This window comes from Coregonus clupeaformis, chromosome 29, assembly GCF_020615455.1.
Source record: "Coregonus clupeaformis isolate EN_2021a chromosome 29, ASM2061545v1, whole genome shotgun sequence".
Taxonomy (NCBI): domain Eukaryota; kingdom Metazoa; phylum Chordata; class Actinopteri; order Salmoniformes; family Salmonidae; genus Coregonus; species Coregonus clupeaformis.
This window is the reverse complement of record NC_059220.1, coordinates 63413445-63435446: the sequence shown is the minus strand read 5'-3', so window position 1 is coordinate 63435446 and position 22002 is coordinate 63413445. Positions and strand designations below refer to the sequence as shown.

The 22002-nt window shown below is 41.2% G+C and overlaps 2 protein-coding genes across 2 annotated transcripts; both read left to right on the top strand.

Annotated features, from left to right (window-relative positions):
• The first annotated feature begins 8362 nt into the window (after window positions 1-8362).
• On the top strand, window positions 8363-17658 carry LOC121573031 (39S ribosomal protein L53, mitochondrial). Its single transcript, XM_041885069.2, has 3 exons — window positions 8363-8592; window positions 10124-10236; window positions 17462-17658. The coding sequence occupies exons 1-3, from the start codon at window positions 8498-8500 to the stop codon at window positions 17578-17580; spliced, it is 327 nt and encodes a 108-aa protein (XP_041741003.1). The 5' UTR covers window positions 8363-8497; the 3' UTR covers window positions 17581-17658.
• Window positions 17659-19318: 1660 nt separating this feature from the next.
• LOC121573030 (myelin P2 protein) lies at window positions 19319-20705 on the top strand. The gene is made up of 4 exons (XM_041885067.2): window positions 19319-19467; window positions 19652-19827; window positions 19918-20022; window positions 20453-20705. The coding sequence occupies exons 1-4, from the start codon at window positions 19395-19397 to the stop codon at window positions 20504-20506; spliced, it is 408 nt and encodes a 135-aa protein (XP_041741001.1). The 5' UTR covers window positions 19319-19394; the 3' UTR covers window positions 20507-20705.
• The last annotated feature ends 1297 nt before the right edge of the window (window positions 20706-22002 follow it).

Below are 22002 nucleotides of genomic sequence, written 5' to 3'. Positions count from 1 at the left end.
GCACAATTGGTGGCTGACTAAATACTTTTTTTCCCCACTGTATATATATATAGCATTCTGTTGGTGGCAAGGATTTCGTAAAATAATTTAAATTGAAAAACTCGAAGTGTCGAATCAAGTGTTGTTTTTTGTATCAGTTCATAAACCATGTGCCATCGAATCGGTACATCGAAAATCTCTTCCCATTTATTTTGCTGGTTATTGAGTTTTATCAGTATCAATTTTCATTAGTGGACATTAATGTGCGTCAACACATTTTTCCACCATCAGGGATGTCAATGTAATGTAATGACCTTTGAGAAAAGTGTACCCGTCTGCTATGGCTCTTTAGTTGTTCTTGTTCCAATCATTACCAGTATTAACATGCTCTGAAAGCCAATCATTACCAGTATTAACATGCTCTGAAAGCCATGACAACTAGTGCTCTAACAATGTTCACGTCCAAATGGAAAATCATTTTGGCCAGGGTCAATAGCAGTGAGGAGGTTTTAAACAGCACCAACAATGGTCCAATGTACAGAGATCAATACCTTCATTTTATGATTAGCATTTAATCTATACCTCCATTTAATCTCTAGCTCTTTCTTTCTTCTCTCTCTGTGTATATTTCTTTTACATCCCTCTTATTAAGTATGTCCTTTGCTTCGCTCTCCCTCCCTCCCTCCCTCCCTCCCTCCCTCCCTCCCTCCCTCCCCCTTTCTGCCATGACATCTTCAAGAGGTTTATAAGCGTTTAACGTGAAACACATGGATAGTATTCAACTAGAATAAGTAAGCATTTACAGTTACTGGTGAGTCAATTGTGAATTCCATTGCTATTTGGGAAATGACGAACGTTGGAAATGGTTTTGCAGCTTCAATAATTTAGGCTTGCATGGGGGAAAGGAATGGAAGTTATCTGAAGATAGAGGCTTTTGATGCCAGGAAATTAGAATATGTAAGAAGTTTTAGTGCCAGCCAAGCCTTTTAACTATAACCACAGTTGCCAAAACACCTTCTAACAGAGGCTTGCTGAGTGTGACTGAGGGAGAGGTGGCTCAAGAGTACTTCCTGTTTCCTAGACTCCTTTATTGAGCCTGTGAGGTTAAAATCATCATCTCATATAAACATCCTTGTGGTTAACAGAACAAACCAGGCTAAACCATTGGTATTCACACACACACAGACACACACACACACACACACACACACACACACACACACACACACACACACACACACACACACACACACACACACACACACACACACACACACACACACAGACACACACACACACACACACACACACACACACACAGACAGACGCATGCACACAGACACGCACATGCAAACACACACATGCAAACACACAGGATTTAACTCTCAGCCACTGAGGTAAACCAGTTTAATGGTAAAGGTGTGAAAGGGACACTGAGGTGTGAAAGGGACACTGAGGTAAACCAGTTTAATGGTAAAGGTGTGAAAGAGACACTGAGGTAAACCAGTTTAATGGTAAAGGTGTGAAAGGGACACTGAGGTAACCAGTTTAATGGTAAAGGTGTGAAAGGGACACTGAGGTAAACCAGTTTAATGGTAAAGGTGTGAAAGGGACACTGAGGTAAACCAGTTTAATGGTAAAGGTGTGAAAGGGACACTGAGGTAAACCAGTTTAATGGTAAAGGTGTGAAAGGGACACTGAGGTAAACCAGTTTAATGGTAAAGGTGTGAAAGGGACACTGAGGTAAACCAGTTTAATGGTAAAGGTGTGAAAGGGAGCATGTTAGAGTAATTGCCTCAGAGTGTCAGTGTAGAACCAGACACCTCACAAACACGTTTCAAGCTTCTAAAGTGGATTCTAGCCACATATATACACTAGCCTAGATCAGTAAGGACTATTTAAAGACTAGGATGTCTAGCTGATTAATCCACATATTTGACCTGAAGGTGTAACAAACTGATATTAACAAGCGCAGCAGTTAATGCTGCAATATGTAACTTTTTGGGCGACCCGACCAAATTCACATAGAAATGGGAGTTATAGAGCTGTCATTCTCATTGAAAGCAAGTCTAAGAAGCGGTAGATCTGTTCTATGTGCACTAGTTTTTGCGTCTTTTACTTTCGGTTTTGTACACCAGCTTCAAAAAGCTGGAAATACAATATTTGTAGTTATTAAAATGATATTTCACATAGGTTGGTACAATGACTCTCTACACTATATTTGCTTATTTTGTCACATAAACTATAATTAGGCACACTATTCGAATTTTAGCAATGAGGAAGTGGCGGAGAGATTTCTGCATATTGCACCTTTAAGGCTGTGTCTGATTAAACCAATAGCCAGTTCCAACTTGACTGACATAAAGGCTTTCCACTGGGCACAGACGTCAGCTCAAGGTCTTTACATTTGGTTGAGTTGTCAACTAACGTGAATTCAACTTGAAATCAACAAATAAATCACTATGTCATTGGATTTAGGTTAAAAGCAGTTTTTGCAAATCCAATCAGTTTTCCACGTTGATTCAAAGTCATCACATAGATTTTTGGGGTTCAAATTAAGTGGAATCAACGTAGATTCAACCCGTTTTTTTCCCAGTGGGTTGTCTACATCAGATGAACTAACTACTCTCAGTCAATAAACTCAGTGTGGTATATAGTGCACCAGAGAATAACAGACTCCCGAGGGAAGCTTATTCTCAGATCCAACATGTGGTCAAAACACTGTGATGATTGTTATGCTACAGTAGTAGTGTTGTCTGCTCTGCATACAGCCAAACCGGCCGGGGAATCTGGGAACGTTTAAACCACGAGTTCCTCTTCTAATTGCAGTAGACATACACAGACACAGACTACACAACACACACAGACACAGACACTGACTACACAACACACACACACACACACACACACACAGACACAGACTACACAACACACACAGACACAGACACTGACTACACAACACACACACACACACACACACAGACACTGACTACACAACACACACACACACACACACACACACACACACACACACAGACACTGACTACACAACACACACACACACAGACACAGACTACACAACACACACACACACACACAGACACTGACTACACAACACACACACACACAGACACAGACTACACAACACACACACACACACACAGACACAGACTACACAACACACACACACACAGACACAGACTACACAACACACACACAGAGAGACACAGACTACACAACACACACACACACACAGACACAGACTACACAACACACACACACACAGACAGACACAGACTACACAACACACACACACACAGACACTGACTACACGACACACACACACAGACTACACAACACACACAGACACTGACTACACAACACACACACACAGACACAGACTACACAACACACACACACACAGACACTGACTACAAACACAGTAGTGGTACACACAGATCGAGGGAGGGTGTTTCTCTTGGCACCAGGGAACAGAAGTGCCAGCCTGCCAGGCCAGTGGTAGGAAGAAACCTCTAAGCCTGTTGCTGTCAATAAAGCCAATGCTGTTTGTCTGTCTAATGACAGGGTACGCTAGTCTTTGACTCAGGGACTACTGGCCCAGTCATCAATCTGACCTCAAACCTTTTGATATGCTTATGATATATTATGCTTATGTTATATTATGCTTATGTTATGGCCACCATTGCAGGGGAACAATGGGCATCTCAATATACCACCAGGATGCTATTGTAGAATAGAATACGCCTACTGTAACCTGCTGCTGGCCTTGCTGTGTGGCTATAGGACCAGTTAATCTCTGTGCCCATGCAGGAAGTACATTTGCATCTCAGCACCAGATTAATGTCACTGTTATAAAGATTGAGTGGCAAGTACGAGAGAACATTCATTTAATTGACTATAAACTAATTTAATTGACTATAAACTAAAGCGGTCAGGCTTGAAGATAGCAGACACATTCTATATAATGGAGGCCCACGCTTTAATCTCTACATTTGTCTTCAAAGTGTAAAGCTAAGCTTCTTTACAGTAATTCCATGCATGCCAATTCTCTCTTCTTATCCATAAAACATGTGGCTTTTTGAAAAGCATACAAAGAAATTGAAAGGAGCCTTAATATATATTGAGACAAATTCATTTGCTTCTCAGTGAAAACTGAGAACTCATGACAAACGCAGATCAGCAAGCAAGATGTGCTGCATTCAACTTTGAATTGATGCCCAAAATTCTCACTGCTGCATTGACCAATATATCAAATTGCCTATTAGCCTCATTCAGCAGAAACTTTGATTCAGCGCTCCAATTAGTTCATGCAGCATAGGCCTTTAATCAAATAGCAGTCTCCCTGCAGCCCAAGTCTCCTATCTCCCTCATCAATATTCCCAAAATCGTTGGTTCATTCAATGGGACTGTTCGAAGCACACCTTCCTTGCCTGGCAGTGCTGCGGCATAAAAAAAATTAACACAAATCACTGATGTTTCAGAATTTGACCATAGCAGCCCAAACCCACACCTCTACCATTAGAAATAAACGGACCTGTTTGACATGAAGGCGCAACTTCCTACAGTCGCAGATGAAGGAGTCTAGAGAACACTTACTGGAGAAGATCATCCATGAATAGCAGTCGGTTAGGCTACTGTTGAATTGAAAGTCGTTGGATTTCTTCAGCGCGGCTCCACCACCTCAGAAACCCCCGCATTTATTAAATAATGAACATAAAAACGGATAAGTATTAGTAAACCCTATACAAACCTACAATTCAAAGCAGAGGAGCTGTGAGGCGCGTTCTCCAACGTGCACGAATATTCCCAGATGTAGTACGATGGTATTTAGACTCCGCACCCAGACCCAGCCTACTCCTATTCTCCGGCAAAATGTTGGAGAGCAGTGACAGATCGCACCAGTGTGTTGTGAACAACACTAGCGTTAGCAGCAATAGTGGAATCTGCGGTTCGCCTTCAAAATGAAAGTCCCCCATTGAAACGGATAGAAATAGTGCAATCATGCCACAATTGGACTAAATGCTAAACAAGTTTGGAATGTTGTTATATAAACTCAACAAAAGACAATAATTTGACACAAAAAAGAAAAAGAATCTGTTGAAATCGTACTGAATTGCATTAGGGGCATACTTATATTGTAATGTACAGCCTTATCTATGGATCTTAGGTCCACGAAATGGGGTATCAGCCTACTCAAAGTGACACCCACAGATTACAATTCTAAAGAGTTTACACAAATATTAGCGTCGTACCTCTTATAAATATCCCATTTAGCAGACGCTTTTATCCAAAGCGACTTACAGTCATGCGTTCATAAAAATGTTTTGTGTATGGGTGGTCCCGGGGATCGAACCCACTACCTTGCGCCGTGCTCTACCAGCTGAGCTACAGGCTGATACCCCATGTAGGCTGTGACCCCATTTCATGGACCCAGGATCCATAGGTAAGGCTGTACATTACAATATGAATGTTCAATACGCACAATGGGCTTAGTAGGGAGTGAATAAACGGATACCCCAATTCACGGAAGGCTGTTCATTGCAATATAAGTATTATGCCCCCAATGCAATTCTGAAGTTGAATACATCCACAGTGCTTTTTCAACAGATGTTTTACTTTTTGTATAAAATAGACTAATGATTGTCTTTTGTTGAATTTATATAACAACATTCCAACCTTGTTTAGCATTATCTAGTCCGTTTGTGGCACGATTCAACTATATCCGTTTGCATGTTTCAATGGGGAACTTGTATTTTGAAGGCAAACCGCCGATTCCACTATTGTTGTTCACACTAATGTTGTTCACAACACACACGTACATCGCTACGATTAGGTGCGCTATGCTCTCTGGGACATGTAGTGCGTAATTGCACTCAGAACGTGAAGAGGGTTATGACAAATTGCACTACACTAGCCTATTCAATGGAAAAATATTGTGTATAAAGTGTATTAAAACGGTATTTTATGTTTAATGTAGAGTCAATGTAATTAGGCTACATCTTAAGGTGTTGTAGGTTATTATGATGCCATTTAATTGTTTACCAATAATTTCAGTTACACCATTTTAGAACACCACTGTTATTACACAGCAAGACACCTTGATAGATGAGTATTTAGAACAGCACAAGCTTACACAAAGACAATAGCTGTCGTCTGTCTGTCTTCAACTAACCCAAATGGCTCTTTTGGGAGTGAGCCCTCGTTTACTTAATAAATGAAATAAGACAATAACAGTCCTCTCTGGCTTCCTGTCTGGCTGGTTGAAAGAATGATTCAGCGTGGCCACAGTTTATATTTAGCAGCTCAGAGTGTGCATAACACGTGAAAAATAAAATACAAACACCCCTTACTGTTATTTAACCTTTATTCTTAGGAGTCGACCCCTTCCTGGTCAATTCTTCTACATTGTTTCTTTGAGCCGACCCCCCTCCCTGCTTACTTAATTTTGGACATTAGGCCCTATTGCCACTGTTCCCAGTAGTGCTGACTGTCATGGTCAGAGTAAAGGGAGAAAAAGCTAGCAGAAGGGGAGGGGGGGTGGGGTTGATATAGCCAGGAAACGCTTGCCTCAAGCCTTATGGCTATATATAGATTGTGACTATTCATTCTTCACTCCTACTGTCAAATCATCACAAGGCATTGGTCGCTGGCGGCAACTCAGGAAACTCAGGGCTGATGACTTGGTCCTCTGACTGAACAGAACATTATGAGAGGTTCTAAGTTTAGGACCGGAGCAGGGTGTGGGGAACTGGGGAAGTGAAAAATAACACTTAGGTTATTTATCACAATGATGAATACTGTATAGCTAAAAATAAATCCTGATAATTCCACTTCTTAACTGAAAAAGGGCCATTAATGGCAGATAAGGACAAGGGTGGGGTTGTGGGGATGTCAGAAAACATTTTTTTTTTAAACACTATTTATCCCCATGATGAATACAGTATAGCTAAAAATAAAAGCTTGTTAATTCCGCCAACAACAAAAAAGAAAAGCGTGGCAGCGTAGAAACTTTATTTTGCACAATATTTTGATGATGTATGTTCAGTAATATACACTGTGGGTATCAGCCTGGCCTATCTATGTGAGTTTAAATTAAGTGTGACACAAATGGATCTGATTAACGAATACTGCCACATTCACCAACTGCTTCTCATTATAACCCAATGCCACATTACTTTTACATTCTGTGTGGAAATCATTTTTGACAACTTTCCTGGTGAAATCAGAAAATGTCTGTATTGATAAAGCCTTGTAGGCTACATACCCATGGACACACACATAGACCCCCCCCCCCATGATATGCCTCAAACACTAATGGCATCTGACTAAACCATCAGCACAGTAGAATTCTAATAAAAGTGTTTTGTGTTGTGTCTTCTTGTGCAGTTGACCCCTCCCATCTGATTCTATCAGGAAACAACTGCAGCTTGTCTTTCGTCCATTTGATTATGTGACCTGTCTGTTTCGGTGTATATTTAAAGTGGCACCTCTGCTATTTTGACTCAGAGCATGACAGGGTGTGTGTGTGTGTGTGTGTGTGTGTGTGTGTGTGTGTGTGTGTGTGTGTGTGTGTGTGTGTGTGTGTGTGTGTGTGTGTGTGTGTGTGTGTGTGTTTTACCTCTGCTATTGACTCAACGCATAACAGATTGCCCCAGATGGTCGATCCTCCCATACCCTAACTTAATTTTAGACACCAACATCACCAACATTGTCAGTAGCAATTTCATCTCAGTAAACAGTAATCAGCTGTGTCAAGTTATTCAGAAACAGTTGCTAGTGTTTATTTAATATTACGTGACTAGCATAAAATATGAGAAATATATATTTTTAAAATATTTAGGATACACATAGATTAGTCTCGTTTATTATGTCCAATGGATATTCATTGAACCCAATAATAACCTATTCATTTTATTAATCTCATATTCTTTTTGACGAGGTGAATATGATTTGATATAGCCTACATAAGCTTGTATATTTTATAAAGTAGGCTATCTCAGTGAGTCACACTGTGAACGTAGCATTGAATTATAGCCTTACTAATCCTATCTATATAACCTATTCAACCACACACCATGCAAAGTTGTTACTGGTAAATGATGATAATGATAAATTCGTATTATTAGTAATGTTTAATCCATTATTGCCATCTTGTGCGGAATGAGAACTGGGTGAAAGTGACAACGTACGGAGTTTTTACTTGCGTTATCCACTACTGCCCTCTAGTGGTGTACACCATTTACGTGTTCAGTAAATTTGCAGATGATCTATAGATCTGTAAAAATGCTCATAGCGTATAGGTTGTTCTGAAACCGTTCCCGTGTGTGAACAAATTCCCCGGTGGTGAAAGGATGTAAAGCAGAACATATATGTATGTACTCTGGTGGTAAATTAACCAACGAGAACAGTAAAAAAAAAAACTGAATTAACTTTGTCAAATCTGCGCTCGAGACGTTGTTGAACAGCGCCCGGGTTGAAAGGTCGTCGTTGGAAAAACATGGCGGCTTCCAGCAAGACAGTGGTGGTGCTGAAGACAGTCAAGAAAATTGTTGTTCAGTTTTGTCCGTTTGAATCCAATGTACGTTCCACACGGTAAGAATGTCTGTCACGTTTCTACCTAGGCCGTGTAAATATATATTTCTCTAGAGAACGTATTCAGTCTATGAAAGGGAAGCGACCATGTCGTGATGTGAAATAGCATTCTGGTCCCTCTGTACTTGTAGGACAAATCATGCAGCTCTTATTCCACACAGATAATCACACTATCGTTGAATGTTATCTCATCTGTGCAACCAGTCATGTACACAGATGTATGAAGGTTATTCGTTTCTAGCTAGCTATCTTAAATCTGTACCTAGCCTAATAAACGTTGTGATTGGAAGATTGAGATTGTCATTCAGGTACTTGCTTCGCTGGCATTACCGTCATAGGCTCATGTAAGAATATAATTGGCTGTATGCCTAAACGCAATATTTGGCAAGTATCAACAAGCAATGTATTTATTACTGTTTATTCCAGATTTACAAACTATCTACACAGTTTAGTAGGGTGACCATTTAAAAACGCATTTGTTGACCAGTGGGTCAAGTAATATGTTAATTGTATAGAGAATCTTCTAAAAGTCCAAACCTCAAGTCTCTATCATAATCCGATCAAAAGTTATTGGAGTTTTTACCCTTGTAGGATGGTCAGAATTAGGGTGACTAAATCAGTGGAGGCCAGAGAAAAAAAGTGGTCAAAAATCAGGAAAATAGTACTGCGTCAGCTAGGCTGGATTCTGTGCTAGAATTAAGGGTACTGGCAACCCGACAGGCTCCCTTTCCTGTGGAACTCATCATTCTTCTCGAATCCGCAGGACATAAAACAACAGAGGTAAGATGGATATTGATTTTGAGACATGACATGTAGCATTTTCATATTTTAGGATATGCTTTTCATATTAATTCATGTTCTCTTTTGAAAATTTCTCACAAAATCAAGCATATCTCTGTGAAATGTCAACGGAGCTCTGAGAGTATAGCAAACTTTTTATTTTCAAAGCCTTTTCCATTTAATTCAGTTCGTGTCAAGCAAATAAAACATTTTGCGACCCGGAGAAACAACTTTGAAGACGATGACCACGTAAAATCCTCAATTGTTACGAGAAACCTGCACCGCTAATGTCAACAGAGCTCGGTGCATATTATCAGATTTATTAGGTTACGAAATCCGACTTTTTGTATGTCATGTTAATGATATGTTAGAGAACGACCCCACTGAACAATTCAGAACATGAATAATCATACTTGTCTTGGTAAAATGTATTTTATAACATAAGAAAGTGAAATTTCATCACCGAAGCACGTTTTCACCCACTCTGGGCAGATGGGGTGGACACCCTAGGTCTAGGCCTAGGCCTATAACTACCATATTGCAAAGCCTGTGTTGCCACAAAGCTCATTCTATAAAATAGCCTAAGCTTTAAAAGACTCACTGGAATAAGGGATGGTTGGCATGTATTTCACACATTTCTTGATCCTTTAAATGGGTGAAATTGGATCTATAGTTCTTATTCCGGTGAGGGGTCAATCGCCACACAGATGCATCCCCTGTTAATGTGACGTTCAATGTTGGTGTCCTGCAGGGAGTTCCTGGTCATGGTTGGATCTGAGAAGGCCAGATCTACCAATATGAACTGTGAGGTGATGACAGAAGTAAAGCACGACCAGTCTGAACCAGTGGTGGACATCACATTCGGTAAGTAGAATAAACCTGACTTTTACCTAAGATTTACATCATAGAGGCCTATGGTAGGTTATAGTCTGGGTATCAGCCTGTTTAGCCATCCTTCCACTCCTTGTCATGCTAAATGACACAGAGTAAGAGGAATGGAATGTTAGCAAAACAGGTTCTGGATTTCAGGCTAGGTATATTATGCCAGTTGTCACAAATCCTGGTCCTGGAGATATATATATATATATATACATATACATACATACATACAGTGGGGAGAACAAGTATTTGATACACTGCCGATTTTGCAGGTTTTCCTACTTACAAAGCATGTAGAGGTCTGTAATTTTTATCATAGGTACACTTCAACTGTGAGAGACGGAATCTAAAACAAAAAACCAGAAAATCACATTGTATGATTTTTAAGTAATTAATTTGCATTTTATTGCATGTATTTGATCACCTACCAACCAGTAAGAATTCCGGCTCTCACAGACTTGTTAGTTTTTCTAGAAGCCCTCCTGTTCTCCACTCATTACCTGTATTAACTGCACATGTTTGAACTCGTTACCTGTATAAAAGACACCTGTCCTCACACTCAATCAAACAGACTCCAACCTCTCCACAATGGCCAAGACCAGAGAGCTGTGTAAGGACATCAGGGATACAATTGTAGACCTGCACAAGGCTGGGATGGGCTACAGGACAATAGGCAAGCAGCTTGGTGAGAAGGCAACAACTCTTGGCGCAATTATTAGAAAATGGAAGAAGTTCAAGATGACGGTCAATCACCCTCGGTCTGGGGCTCCATGCAAGATCTCACCTCGTGGGGCATCAATGATCATGAGGAAGGTGGGGGATCAGCCCAGAACTACAAGGCAGGACCTGGTCAATGACCTGAAGAGAGCTGGGACCACAGTCTCAAAGAAAAGCATTAGTAACACACTACGCCGTCATGGATTAAAATCCTGCAGCGCACGCAAAGGTCCCCCCTGCTCAAGCCAGCGCATGTCCAGGCCCGTCTAAAGTTTGCCAATGACCATCTGGATGATCCAGAGGAGGAATGGGAGAAGGTCATGTGGTCTGATGAGACAAAAATATAGCTTTTTGGTCTAAACTCCACTCGCCGTGTTTGGAGGAAGAAGAAGGATGAGTACAACCCCAAGAACACCATCCCAACCGTGAAGCATGGAGGTGGAAACATCATTCTTTGGGGATGCTTTTCTGCAAAGGGGACAGGACAACTGCACCGTATTGAGGGGAGGATGGATGGGGCCATGTATCGCGAGATCTTGGCCAACAACCTCCTTCCCTCAGTAAGAGCATTGAAGATGGGTCGTGGCTGGGTCTTCCAGCATGACAACGACCCGAAACACACAGCCAGGGCAACTAAGGAGTGGCTCCGTAAGAAGCATCTCAAGGTCCTGGAGTGGCCTAGCCAGTATCCAGACCTGAACCCAATAGAAAATCTTTGGAGGGAGCTGAAAGTCCGTATTGCCCAGCGACAGCCCCGAAACCTGAAGGATCTGGAGAAGGTCTGTATGGAGGAGTGGGCCAAAATCCCTGCTGCAGTGTGTGCAAACCTGGTCAAGACCTACAGGAAACGTATGATTTCTGTAATTGCAAACAAAGGTTTCTGTACCAAATATTAAGTTCTGCTTTTCTGATGGATCAAATACTTATGTCATGCAATAAAATGCAAATTAATTACTTAAAAATCATACAATGTGATTTTCTGGATTTTTGTTTTAGATTCCGTCTCTCACAGTTGAAGTGTACCTATGATAAAAATTACAGACCTCTACATGCTTTGTAAGTAGGAAAACCTGCAAAATCGGCAGTGTATCAAATACTTGTTCTCCCCACTGTATATACAGTGCCAGTCAAAAGTTTGGACACGTACTCATTCAAGGGTTTTTCTTTATTTTTACTATTTTCTAGATTGTAGAATAATTGTGAAGACATCAAAACTATTAAATTACACATGGAAACGAAAAATATATTTTAGATTCTTCAAAGTAGCCACCCTTTGCCTTGATGACAGCTTTACACACTCTTGGCATTCTCTCAACCAGCTTCATGAGGAATGCTTTTCCAACAGTCTTGAAGGAGTTCCCACATATGCTGAGCACTTGTTGGCTGCTTTTCCTTCACTCTGGGGTCCAGCTCATCCCAAACCATCTCAATTGGGTTGAGGTCGGGTGATTGTGGAGGCCAGGTCATCTGATGCAGCACTCCATCACTCTCCTTCTTGGTCATATAGCCCTTATACAGCCTGGAGGTGTGTTTTGGGTCATTGTCCTGTTGAAAAACAAATGATAGTCCCACTAAGCGCAAACCAGATGGGATGGTGTATCGCTGCAGAATGCTGTGGTAGCCATGCTGGTTAAGTGTGCCTTGAATTGTAAATAAATCACAGACAGTGTCACCAGCAAAGCACCATCACACCACCTCCTCCATGCTTCACGGTGGGAACCACACATGCAGAGATTATCCGTTCACCTACTCTGCGTCTCACAAAGACACGGCGGTTGGAACTAAAAATCTCAAATTTGGACTCATCAGACCAAAGGACAGATTTCCACCGGTCTAATGTCCATTGCTCGTGTTTCTTGGCCCAAGCAAGTCTCTTCTTCTTATTGGTGTCCTTTAGTAGTGGTTTCTTTGCAGCAATTCGACCATGAAGGCCTGAGTCACACAGTCTCCTCTGAACAGTTGATGTTGAGATGTGTCTTACTTGAACTCTGTGAAGCATTTATTTGGGCTGCAATCTGAGGTGCAGTTAACTCTAATGAACTTATCCTTTGCAGCAGAGGTAACTCTGGGTCTTCCTTTCCTGTGGCGGTCCTCATGAGAGCCAGTTTCATCATAGCGCTTGATGGTTTTTGCGACTGCACTTGAAGAAACTTTCAAAGTTTTTCTAATTTTCCGTATTGACTGACCTTCATGTCTTAAAGTAATGATGGACTGTCGTTTCTCTTTGCTTATTTGAGCTGTTCTTGCCATAATATGGATTTGGTATTTTACCAAATAGGGCTATTTTCTGTATACCAACCCTACCTTGTCACAACAACTGATTGGCTCAAACGCATTAAGAAGGAAAGAAATTCCACAAATTAACTTTTAAGAAGGCACACCTGTTAATTAAAATTCATTCCAGGTGACTACCTCATGAAGCTGGTTGAGAGAATGCCGAGAGTGTGCAAAGCTGTCATCAAGGCAAAGGGTGGCTACTTTGAAGAATCTCAAATAGAAAATATATTTTGATTTGTTTAACACTTTTTTGGTAACACATATGAAATCATGTAGTAATTTCATAGTTTTTATGTCTTCACTATTATTCTACAATGTAGAAAATAGTAAAAATTAAGAAAAACTCTGGAATGAGTAGGTGTCCAAACGTTTTGATTGGTACTGTGTGTGTGTGTGTGTGTGTGTGTGTGTGTGTATGTATGTATATATATATATATATATATATATATATATATATATATATAAGAAGTGTGATTGACTTGGAGTTACATTGTGTTGTTTAAGTGTTCCCTTTATTTTTTTGAGCAGTGTGTGTGTGTATATATATATATATATATATATATACACACTACACACAGTTGAAGTCGGAAGTTTACATGCAAAAAAAAAATCCTGAAAAACGTAGACATTTATTTGCATTTTAATGAGGGAAATAAGTATTTAACCCCTCTCAATCGGAAAGAATTCTGGCTCCCAGGTGTCTTTTATACAGGTAACGAGCTGAGATTAGGAGCACACTCTTAAAGGGAGTGCTCCTAATCTCAGTTTGTTACCTGTATAAAAGACACCTGTCCACAGAAGCAATCAATCAATCAGATTCCAAACTCTCCACCGTGGCCAAGTCCAAAGAGCTCTCCAAGGATGTCAGGGACAAGATTGTAGACCTACACAAGGCTGGAATGGGCTACAAGACCATCGCCAAGCAGCTTGGTGAGAAGGTGACAACAGTTGGTGCGATTATTCGCAAATGGAAGAAACACAAAATAACTGTCAGTCTCCCTCGGCCTGGGGCTCCATGCAAGATCTCACCTCGAGTGTTGCAATGATCATGAGAACGGTGAGGAATCAGCCCAGAACTACACGGGAGGATCTTGTCAATGATCTCAAGGCAGCTGGAACCATAGTCACCAAGAAAACAATTGGTAACACACTACGCTGTGGAGGACTGAAATCCTGCAGCTCCCGCAAGGTCCCCCTGCTCAAGAAAGCACATATACAGGGCCGTCTGAAGTTTGCCAATTAACATCTGAATGATTCAGAAGAGAACTGGATGAAAGTGTTGTGGTCAGATGAGACCAAGATCGAGCTCTTTGGCATCAACTCAACTCGCCGTGTTTGGAGGAGGAGGAATGCTGCCTATGACCCCAAGAACACCATCCCCACTGTCAAACATGGAGGTGGAAACGTTATGCTTTGGGGGTGTTTTTCTGCTAAGGGGACAGGACAACTTCACCGCATCAAAGGGACGATGGACGGGGCCATGTACCGTCAAAACTTGGGTGAGAATCTCCTTTCCTCAGCCAGGGCATTGAAAATGGGTCGTGGATGGGTATTCCAGCATGACAATGACCCAAAACACACGGCCAAGGCAACAAAGGAGTGGCTCAATAAGAAGCACATTAAGGTCCTGGAGTGGCCTAGCCAGTCTCCAGACCTTAATCCCATAGAAAATCTGTGGAGGGAGCTGAAGGTTCGAGTTGCCAAACGTCAGCCTCGAAACCTTAATGACTTGGAGAAGATCTGCAAAGAGGAGTGGAACAAAATCCCTCCTGAGATGTGTGCAAACCTGGTGGCCAACTACAAGAAACGTCTGACCTCTGTGATTGCCAACAAGGGTTTTGCCACCAAGTACTAAGTCATGTTTTGCAGAGGGGTCAAATACTTATTTCCCTCATTAAAATGTAAATCAATGTATAACATTTTTGACATGCGTTTTTCTGGATTTTGTTGTTGTTATTCTGTCTCTCAATGTTCAAATAAACCTACCATTAAAATTATAGACTGATCATGTCTTTGTCAGTGGGCAAACATACAAAATCAGCAGGGGATCAAATACTTTTTTCCCTCACTGTAAGTGTATGTACACTTCACACTTCAACTGTATATATGTGTGTGTGTGTGTGTGTGTGTGTGTGTATGTATATACACTACCATTCAAAAATGTGGGGTCACTTAGAAATGTCCTTGTTTTCAAAAGAAAAGGAATATTATATATTAAAATAACATCAAATTGATCAGAAATACAGTGTAGATGTTGTAAATGGCTATTGTAGCTGGAAACGGCTGATTTTGAATGGAATATCTACATAGGCGTACAGAGGCCCATTATTGCAAAGAAAAAGCCAGATCTCAGACTGGCCAATAAAAATAAAAGATTAAGATGGGCTGTCTGAGATATGGCTTTTTCTTTGCAACTCTGCCTAGAAGGTCAGCATCCCGGAGTCGCCTCTTCACTGTTGACGTTGAGACTGGTGTTTTGCGTGTACTATTTAATGAAGCTGCCAGTTGAGGACCTGTGAGGCATCTGTTTCTCAAACTAGACACTCTAATGTATTTGTCCTCTTGCTCAGTTGTGCACCGGGGCCTCCCACTCCTCTTTCTATTCTGGTTAGAGCCAGTTTGCGCTGTTTTGTGAAGGGAGTAGTACACAGCATTGTACAAGATCTTCAGTTTCTTGGCAATTTCTCGCATGGAATAACCTTCATTTCTCAGAACAAGAATAGACTGACGAGTTTCAGAAGAAAGTTATTTGTTTCTGGCCATTTTGAGCCTGTAATCGAACCCACAATTGCTGATGCTCCAGATACTCAACTAGTCTCAAGATGGCCAGTTTTATTGCTTCTTTAATCAGCACAACAGTTTTCAGCTGTCCTAACATAATTGCAAAAGGGTTTTCTAATGATCAATAAGCCTTTTAAAATGATAAACTTGGATTAGCAAACACAACGTGCCATTGTAACACAGGACTGATGGTTGCTGATAATGGGCCTCCGTACGCCTATGTAGATATTCCATTAAAAATCAGCCGTTTCCAGCTACAATAAATCAAATGTTATTGGCCACATGCGCCAAATACAACAGGTGTAGACATTACAGTGAAATGCTTACTTACAGCCCTTAACCAACAGTGCATTTTTTTTTTAATAAAGAAGTCAAATAAAACAACAACAAAAAAGTGACTATGCATAAATAATTAACAGAGTAGCAGCAGCGTAAAAATATGGGGTGGGGGTGGGGGGGCAGTGCAAATAGTCCGGGTAGCCATGATTTAGCTGTTCAGGAGTCTTATGGCTTGGGGGTAGAAGCTGTTGAGAAGTATTTTGGACCTAGACTTGGCACTCCGGTACCGCTTGCCGTGCGGTAGCAGAGAGAACAGTCGATGACTAGGGTGGCTGGAGTCTTATTTTGAGGGCCTTCCTCTGACACACCGCCTGGTATAGAGGTCCTGGATGGCAGGAAGCTTGGCCCCAGTGATGTACTGGGCCGTACGCACTACCCTCTGTAGTGCCTTGCGGTCGGAGGCCGAGCAGTTGCCATACCAGGCGGTGATGCAACCAGTCAGGATGCTCTCGATGGTGCAGCTGTATAATTTTTTTAGGATCTGAGGACCCATGCCACATTTTTTCAGTCTCCTGAGGGGGAATACTCAACTAGTCTGTATGTATCCATTTACAACATTAACAATGTCTACACTGTATTTCTGATCAATTTGATGTTATCTTAATGGACAAAAAATTTGCTTTTCTTTCTAAACAAGAATTTCTAATTGACCCCAAACTTTTGAACGGTAGTGTATGTATGTATGTATGTATGTATGTGTGTGTGTGTGTGTGTGTGCAGGCTTTTGTGCCAGCCCAACATTAACTCACCTGATTCCCGGTGTTGGCCTGGAATAAATAGCCTGCTCTGCACACCCTGGAACACTCCAGTCTCAGGGTTGGTGACCATTAGTAAAAGCTTAAAGAAATTACATCGATGTAAGATCTATTAAGTGTTCTTGAACTTAAGTCATATTGAGGTACATGAATGACCAGGTATTTACAAAATGAAATCATAATTATCCTACATAGTAGTAATCTAGCCTGTTGGATTCTTTAGGGTCCCAGTCTTCACAATTTGGTACCAGGTAGCAGAGTTCCCAATGTTGTTTTGCGTTCCTTTTTACACTGCCTCAGCGAAACAAGTTGTTTACTTGTGATTTCCCCCTTCTCTACAGTGGATGGAGAAAGGCTAATGATGAAGGGCGCGAGACTGACCAGCAAGGAGATGCTGACAGCACTGCAGTCACGATGTGTAGCCAAGGACCCCCAGGCCAAAATTACAGCCAAGAAGTAGTCCCTCCCTCCCTCAGTAATATGTATGTGTCTATGTATATTTGTGAATGTTCATAATAAAATACTTTATTGAAATTTATCTTTGTTGTTTTTCAGTCCATTTTAGAAATACACTACATGGCCAAAAGAATGTGGACACCCCTTCAAATTTGTCGATTTGGCTATTTCAGCCACACCTGTTGCTGACAGGTGTATAAAATCAAACACACAGCCATGCAATCACCATAGACAAACATGGACAGTAGAATGGCCCGTACTGAAGAGCTCAGTGACTTTCAACGTGGCACCGTCATAGGATGCCACCTTTACAACAAGTCAGTTCTTCAAATTTCTGCCCTGCTAGAGCTGCCCCGGTCAACTGTAAGTGCCGTTATTGTGAAGTGGAAACGTCTAGAAGCAACAACAGCTCAGCCGCGAAGTGGTAAGCCACACAAGTTTACAGAACGGGACTGCTGAAGCGTGTAGTGCGTAAAAAATCGTCTGTCCTCGGTTGCAACACTCACTACCGAGTTCCATATAGCCTCTGGAAGCAACGTCAGCAAAATAACTATTCATCAGGAGCTTCATGAAATGGGTTTCCATGGCCGAGCAGCCACACACAAGCCTAAGATCACCATGCGCAATGCCAAGCGTCGGCTGGAGTGGTGTAAAGCTCTCTGCCATTGGACTCTGGAGCAGTGGAAACGTGTTCTCTGGAGTGATGAATCACGCTTCACCATCTGGCAGTCTGACCGACGAATCTGGGTTTGGAGGATGCCAGGAGAACGCTGCCTGCCCGAATGCATAGTGTAAACTGTAAAGTTTGGTGGAGGAGGAATAATGGTCTGGGGCTGTTTTTCATGGTTCGGGCTAGGCCCCTTAGTTCCAGTGAAGGGAAGCTTCCAACTTTGTGGCAACAGTTTGGGGAAGGCCCTTTCCTGTTTCAGCATGACAATGCCCCTGTGTACAAAGTGAGATCCATACAGAAAGGGTTTGTCGAGATCGGTGTGGAAGAACTTGACTGGCTTTCACAGAGCCCTGACCTCAACCCCATCGAAAAACTTGGGATGAATTGGAACGCCGACCGCGAGCCAGGCCTAATCTCCCAACATCAATGCCCGACCTCACTAATACTCTTGTGGCTGAATGGAAGCAAGTCACAGCAGCAATGTTCTAACATCTAGTTGAAAGCCTTCCTAGAAGAGTGGAGGCTGTTATAGCAGCAAAGGGGGGACCAACTCCATATTAATGCCCATGATTTTGGAATGTTCGACTGGCATGTGTCCACATACTTTTGGCCGTGTAGTGTATTTCCTCTACTGAATGGTCCAGTTTAATTAGGAGCACATTCACTTTTTAAAGTTATTTAGGTTAGATGGCATAAGACTTTGAAGTGAAAGCATGTCAATTGTTTTGTCTGCCAAGTTTGTTTCAGATCATTTTTGTCCATTCAGATGTAGGCTATTAGATTGCATTATCTAGCTCTGTCATCATTTTTTACCTGGTCAGTGAACTATTTGCAGAGTAATAGACACTCTTTTCAGCATTTTGAAAGGACATTGTGAAACCCATAGCCTCTGACATAGTAAGCTAAATGTAATTTGGCACAGTAGTAGATGTGGCACTCAAAAACCTTTCACCCAGTCCAACTATTATTCCTCCATTGGAAATTGCGGAACTACATACCGTGACGTCCGTGGCTATGATTGGTCAGCATTAGCATGCTTGCGCCAGCTGGATCCCTTTAAAACCTTGGACCGTTCTCATTAGAGGGAGTAGATTCGATTTTTGGAACGATAGACCGCACTGTTGTGGATATTACAGATAACTGGAAAGATGGTTGACAAGTTTGTGGGGACCTGGAAAATGATTTCCAGCGATAACTTTGATGACTACATGAAAGCTTTGGGTATGATATATTTTTCTAATCTTGAATAAATGATTGATAAACTTATGATAGGAATAAATATAACGATAACATTACATTATAATACGATGAAGATTTGTATTTATGTATGCATGATAATGCTTTTGGTTGCACCCCACTACACTGCCAATAGATCCCACATGACAGTTTGTTCTCCGCTGTGCAGGTGTTGGCTTCGCGACCCGACAGGTGGGAAACCGCACCAAGCCCAGTCTGATCATCCTCATGGACGACCAAGGAATTATCTGTGTGAAATCCCAGAGCACTTTCAAAACGGTTGAAATTAAATTCAAACTCAACGAGCCTTTCGAGGAAACAACTGCAGACGACAGAAAAACAATGGTTGGTTGGGATCAAAATCTGTGTGTGAAAGTCAGTTGACTTGGGTGAACGGTTCATTGGAAATAACTTTATTTTTCCTTTCATCTTCAGACCGTTTTTACTCTTGAAAATGGCAACCTTGTGCAAAAACAGAACTGGGACGGCAAAGAGACAACAATAGAGAGAGAGGTGACTGGTGATGGCAAGTTGATAGCCGTAAGGATCAGTTTTTTCATTTCTTATTAAAAAACAACTTTATAATAGCCTACATGTTTCTCAAATGGTCCTGTAGTCTTTTTTTTGCTTGTTTGTAGTTTGTTTATTTGTTAATAACTTCTGAATTTGACAGATTACTGTAAAATAATTTCTGATATTAGAAACTCATTTTACTAAACTTTGTATAAACATTAAGTTGTTGGGAAAGTTAAATCACACTTGAATTTATAAGCTCAACCATTTTACATGTAAGACTTCATGCATTTTTGACTGAACAAGTGTTTTATCGCTCTCAAACCTACAACATATGCAGGAATGTGTATTCCTGGTTGATAGCCAGCACGTGAATCATCTCAACTCTGACCTACCAAACTCTTTTTCCCTCTCCTCCTTCCTCCTCTTCCTCTCCTCTTCCTCCTCATCTTTACAGAAATGCGTGATGGGGGATGTGGTTGCGGTGAGGACGTACGTGAAGGAGGCATGATGGGTCTCGTGACAATTTTTTTTCTTCGATGATTGGATAACGACAGGCTCAGTTCAATGAGCAGCAAAGTTAAAGTTACAGCACGTATTTGCTCATATTCTTCATTGTATTGCCAACGCATATTTATGCATTGTACTGCTCTAATATGATACATTTGGTTATAAACATTGTTTTGATTTGAATAAAAACCTTAAAATTGCCCTCTTGTTCTCATTTGAAATGATTGCATGATGTCTTGGTTGGATTCTCCACGATGGGACAGTAGGTTCAATATTGACCACTGATGACTAATATGTATATTTTTATTTTTAGCTCTAAACATGTAAGAATAACAAGACATGAGTAATACATGTTATTCATAGACTGACACAACATGTGGGAGCTTTCAGCTATTCATGTAGCCACATTTCTCAGTACATAAAATGAACAAACATCAGTGTTTTGCAGCAACGATTACGTTCTTTGATGATCGCAAACATGGATATTTGACAGTGCTCTTGGTTTTACCATTGCCTAGTGTTTAACAGAGTACATGATAATAATCTGACCAGGGTTAGGTCTATTTGCATTGCTTTTGGCAGCCAGACACACAATCATAATAATCGCTACCGTGTATTCGAAATGCCCCATTATTTAATACTAACAAATACTTAGGCCCAGGTCAACAGGATCCATAGCTTTAATTGATAGCCCAACTGACTAGTGTACTATTGTTAAACACTGTACAAGCTAAATTGATATGGAACAGAGCATGTGAGCGGAGCATGCCCAATTTGACTGGAGTGTGGAGACATATTCCCAAAGGCTGGAGGACCCGCCCGCTCCAAACTAGCGCTCACTTCACGAGCTCAGGGCATACCCGTCCCAGCACGCATTTATAGTCTACTTGTGTGCTGCTATAGACCCTTACTTTAGCTACTGTCATGGATTTCGCTAAATATTTTTCATAAAGAAACTGATGAAACACAGAGGTGCAAAATCAAGGTGACTTACAAAGATGAGGACCAAGAGCAAGCGAGGGAGTGCTACATCACCGCACTCCCTCTCTTGCCTCTTGGTCCTCATCTTTGTAAATCACCTTGATTTTGCACCTCTGTGATGTAGTGTCCACAATTAAATAATCATTGTGGAATCTGAAAAGGCACATATCCCAAAAGCATGATGGTGTAGGCTACTTACTACGTGTACATGCTAAAAGGAACGAGGTGGGTAGCTAATTAAGTGTGTCATTGTAGCAAAGTATTTATAAACTAAAAACCAGATCTCTTAAAAGTGTATTGTTATATTATCTATGCAATAGGCCATCATTGATTTTGGCTCAATAGGCCTGGCATATTCCAACTTTCAAGGAGCTTTCAGTTTTGATTGGGTTATTTTGCATAAAAACCTTTATGCTTACCTATTGAAAAAAAATTAACTGCATCCCTGCCCAGCCTGGCAAGTGTGGAGAGGATATTCTCTGCTGCTGGCCTGCTCTCCAGGCACAATCGCATGAG

Coding starts and splice junctions, on each gene's coding strand:
- LOC121573031 (XM_041885069.2), top strand. CDS start 8,498: ATGGCGGCTTCCAGCAAGACAGTGGTGGTGCTGAAGACAGTCAAGAAA. Junction 8,593..10,123: donor TCCAATGTACGTTCCACACG/GTAAGAATGTCT, acceptor GGTGTCCTGCAG/GGAGTTCCTGGTCATGGTTG. Junction 10,237..17,461: donor AGTGGTGGACATCACATTCG/GTAAGTAGAATA, acceptor CCTTCTCTACAG/TGGATGGAGAAAGGCTAATG.
- LOC121573030 (XM_041885067.2), top strand. CDS start 19,395: ATGGTTGACAAGTTTGTGGGGACCTGGAAAATGATTTCCAGCGATAAC. Junction 19,468..19,651: donor TGACTACATGAAAGCTTTGG/GTATGATATATT, acceptor TCCGCTGTGCAG/GTGTTGGCTTCGCGACCCGA. Junction 19,828..19,917: donor CAGACGACAGAAAAACAATG/GTTGGTTGGGAT, acceptor TTTCATCTTCAG/ACCGTTTTTACTCTTGAAAA.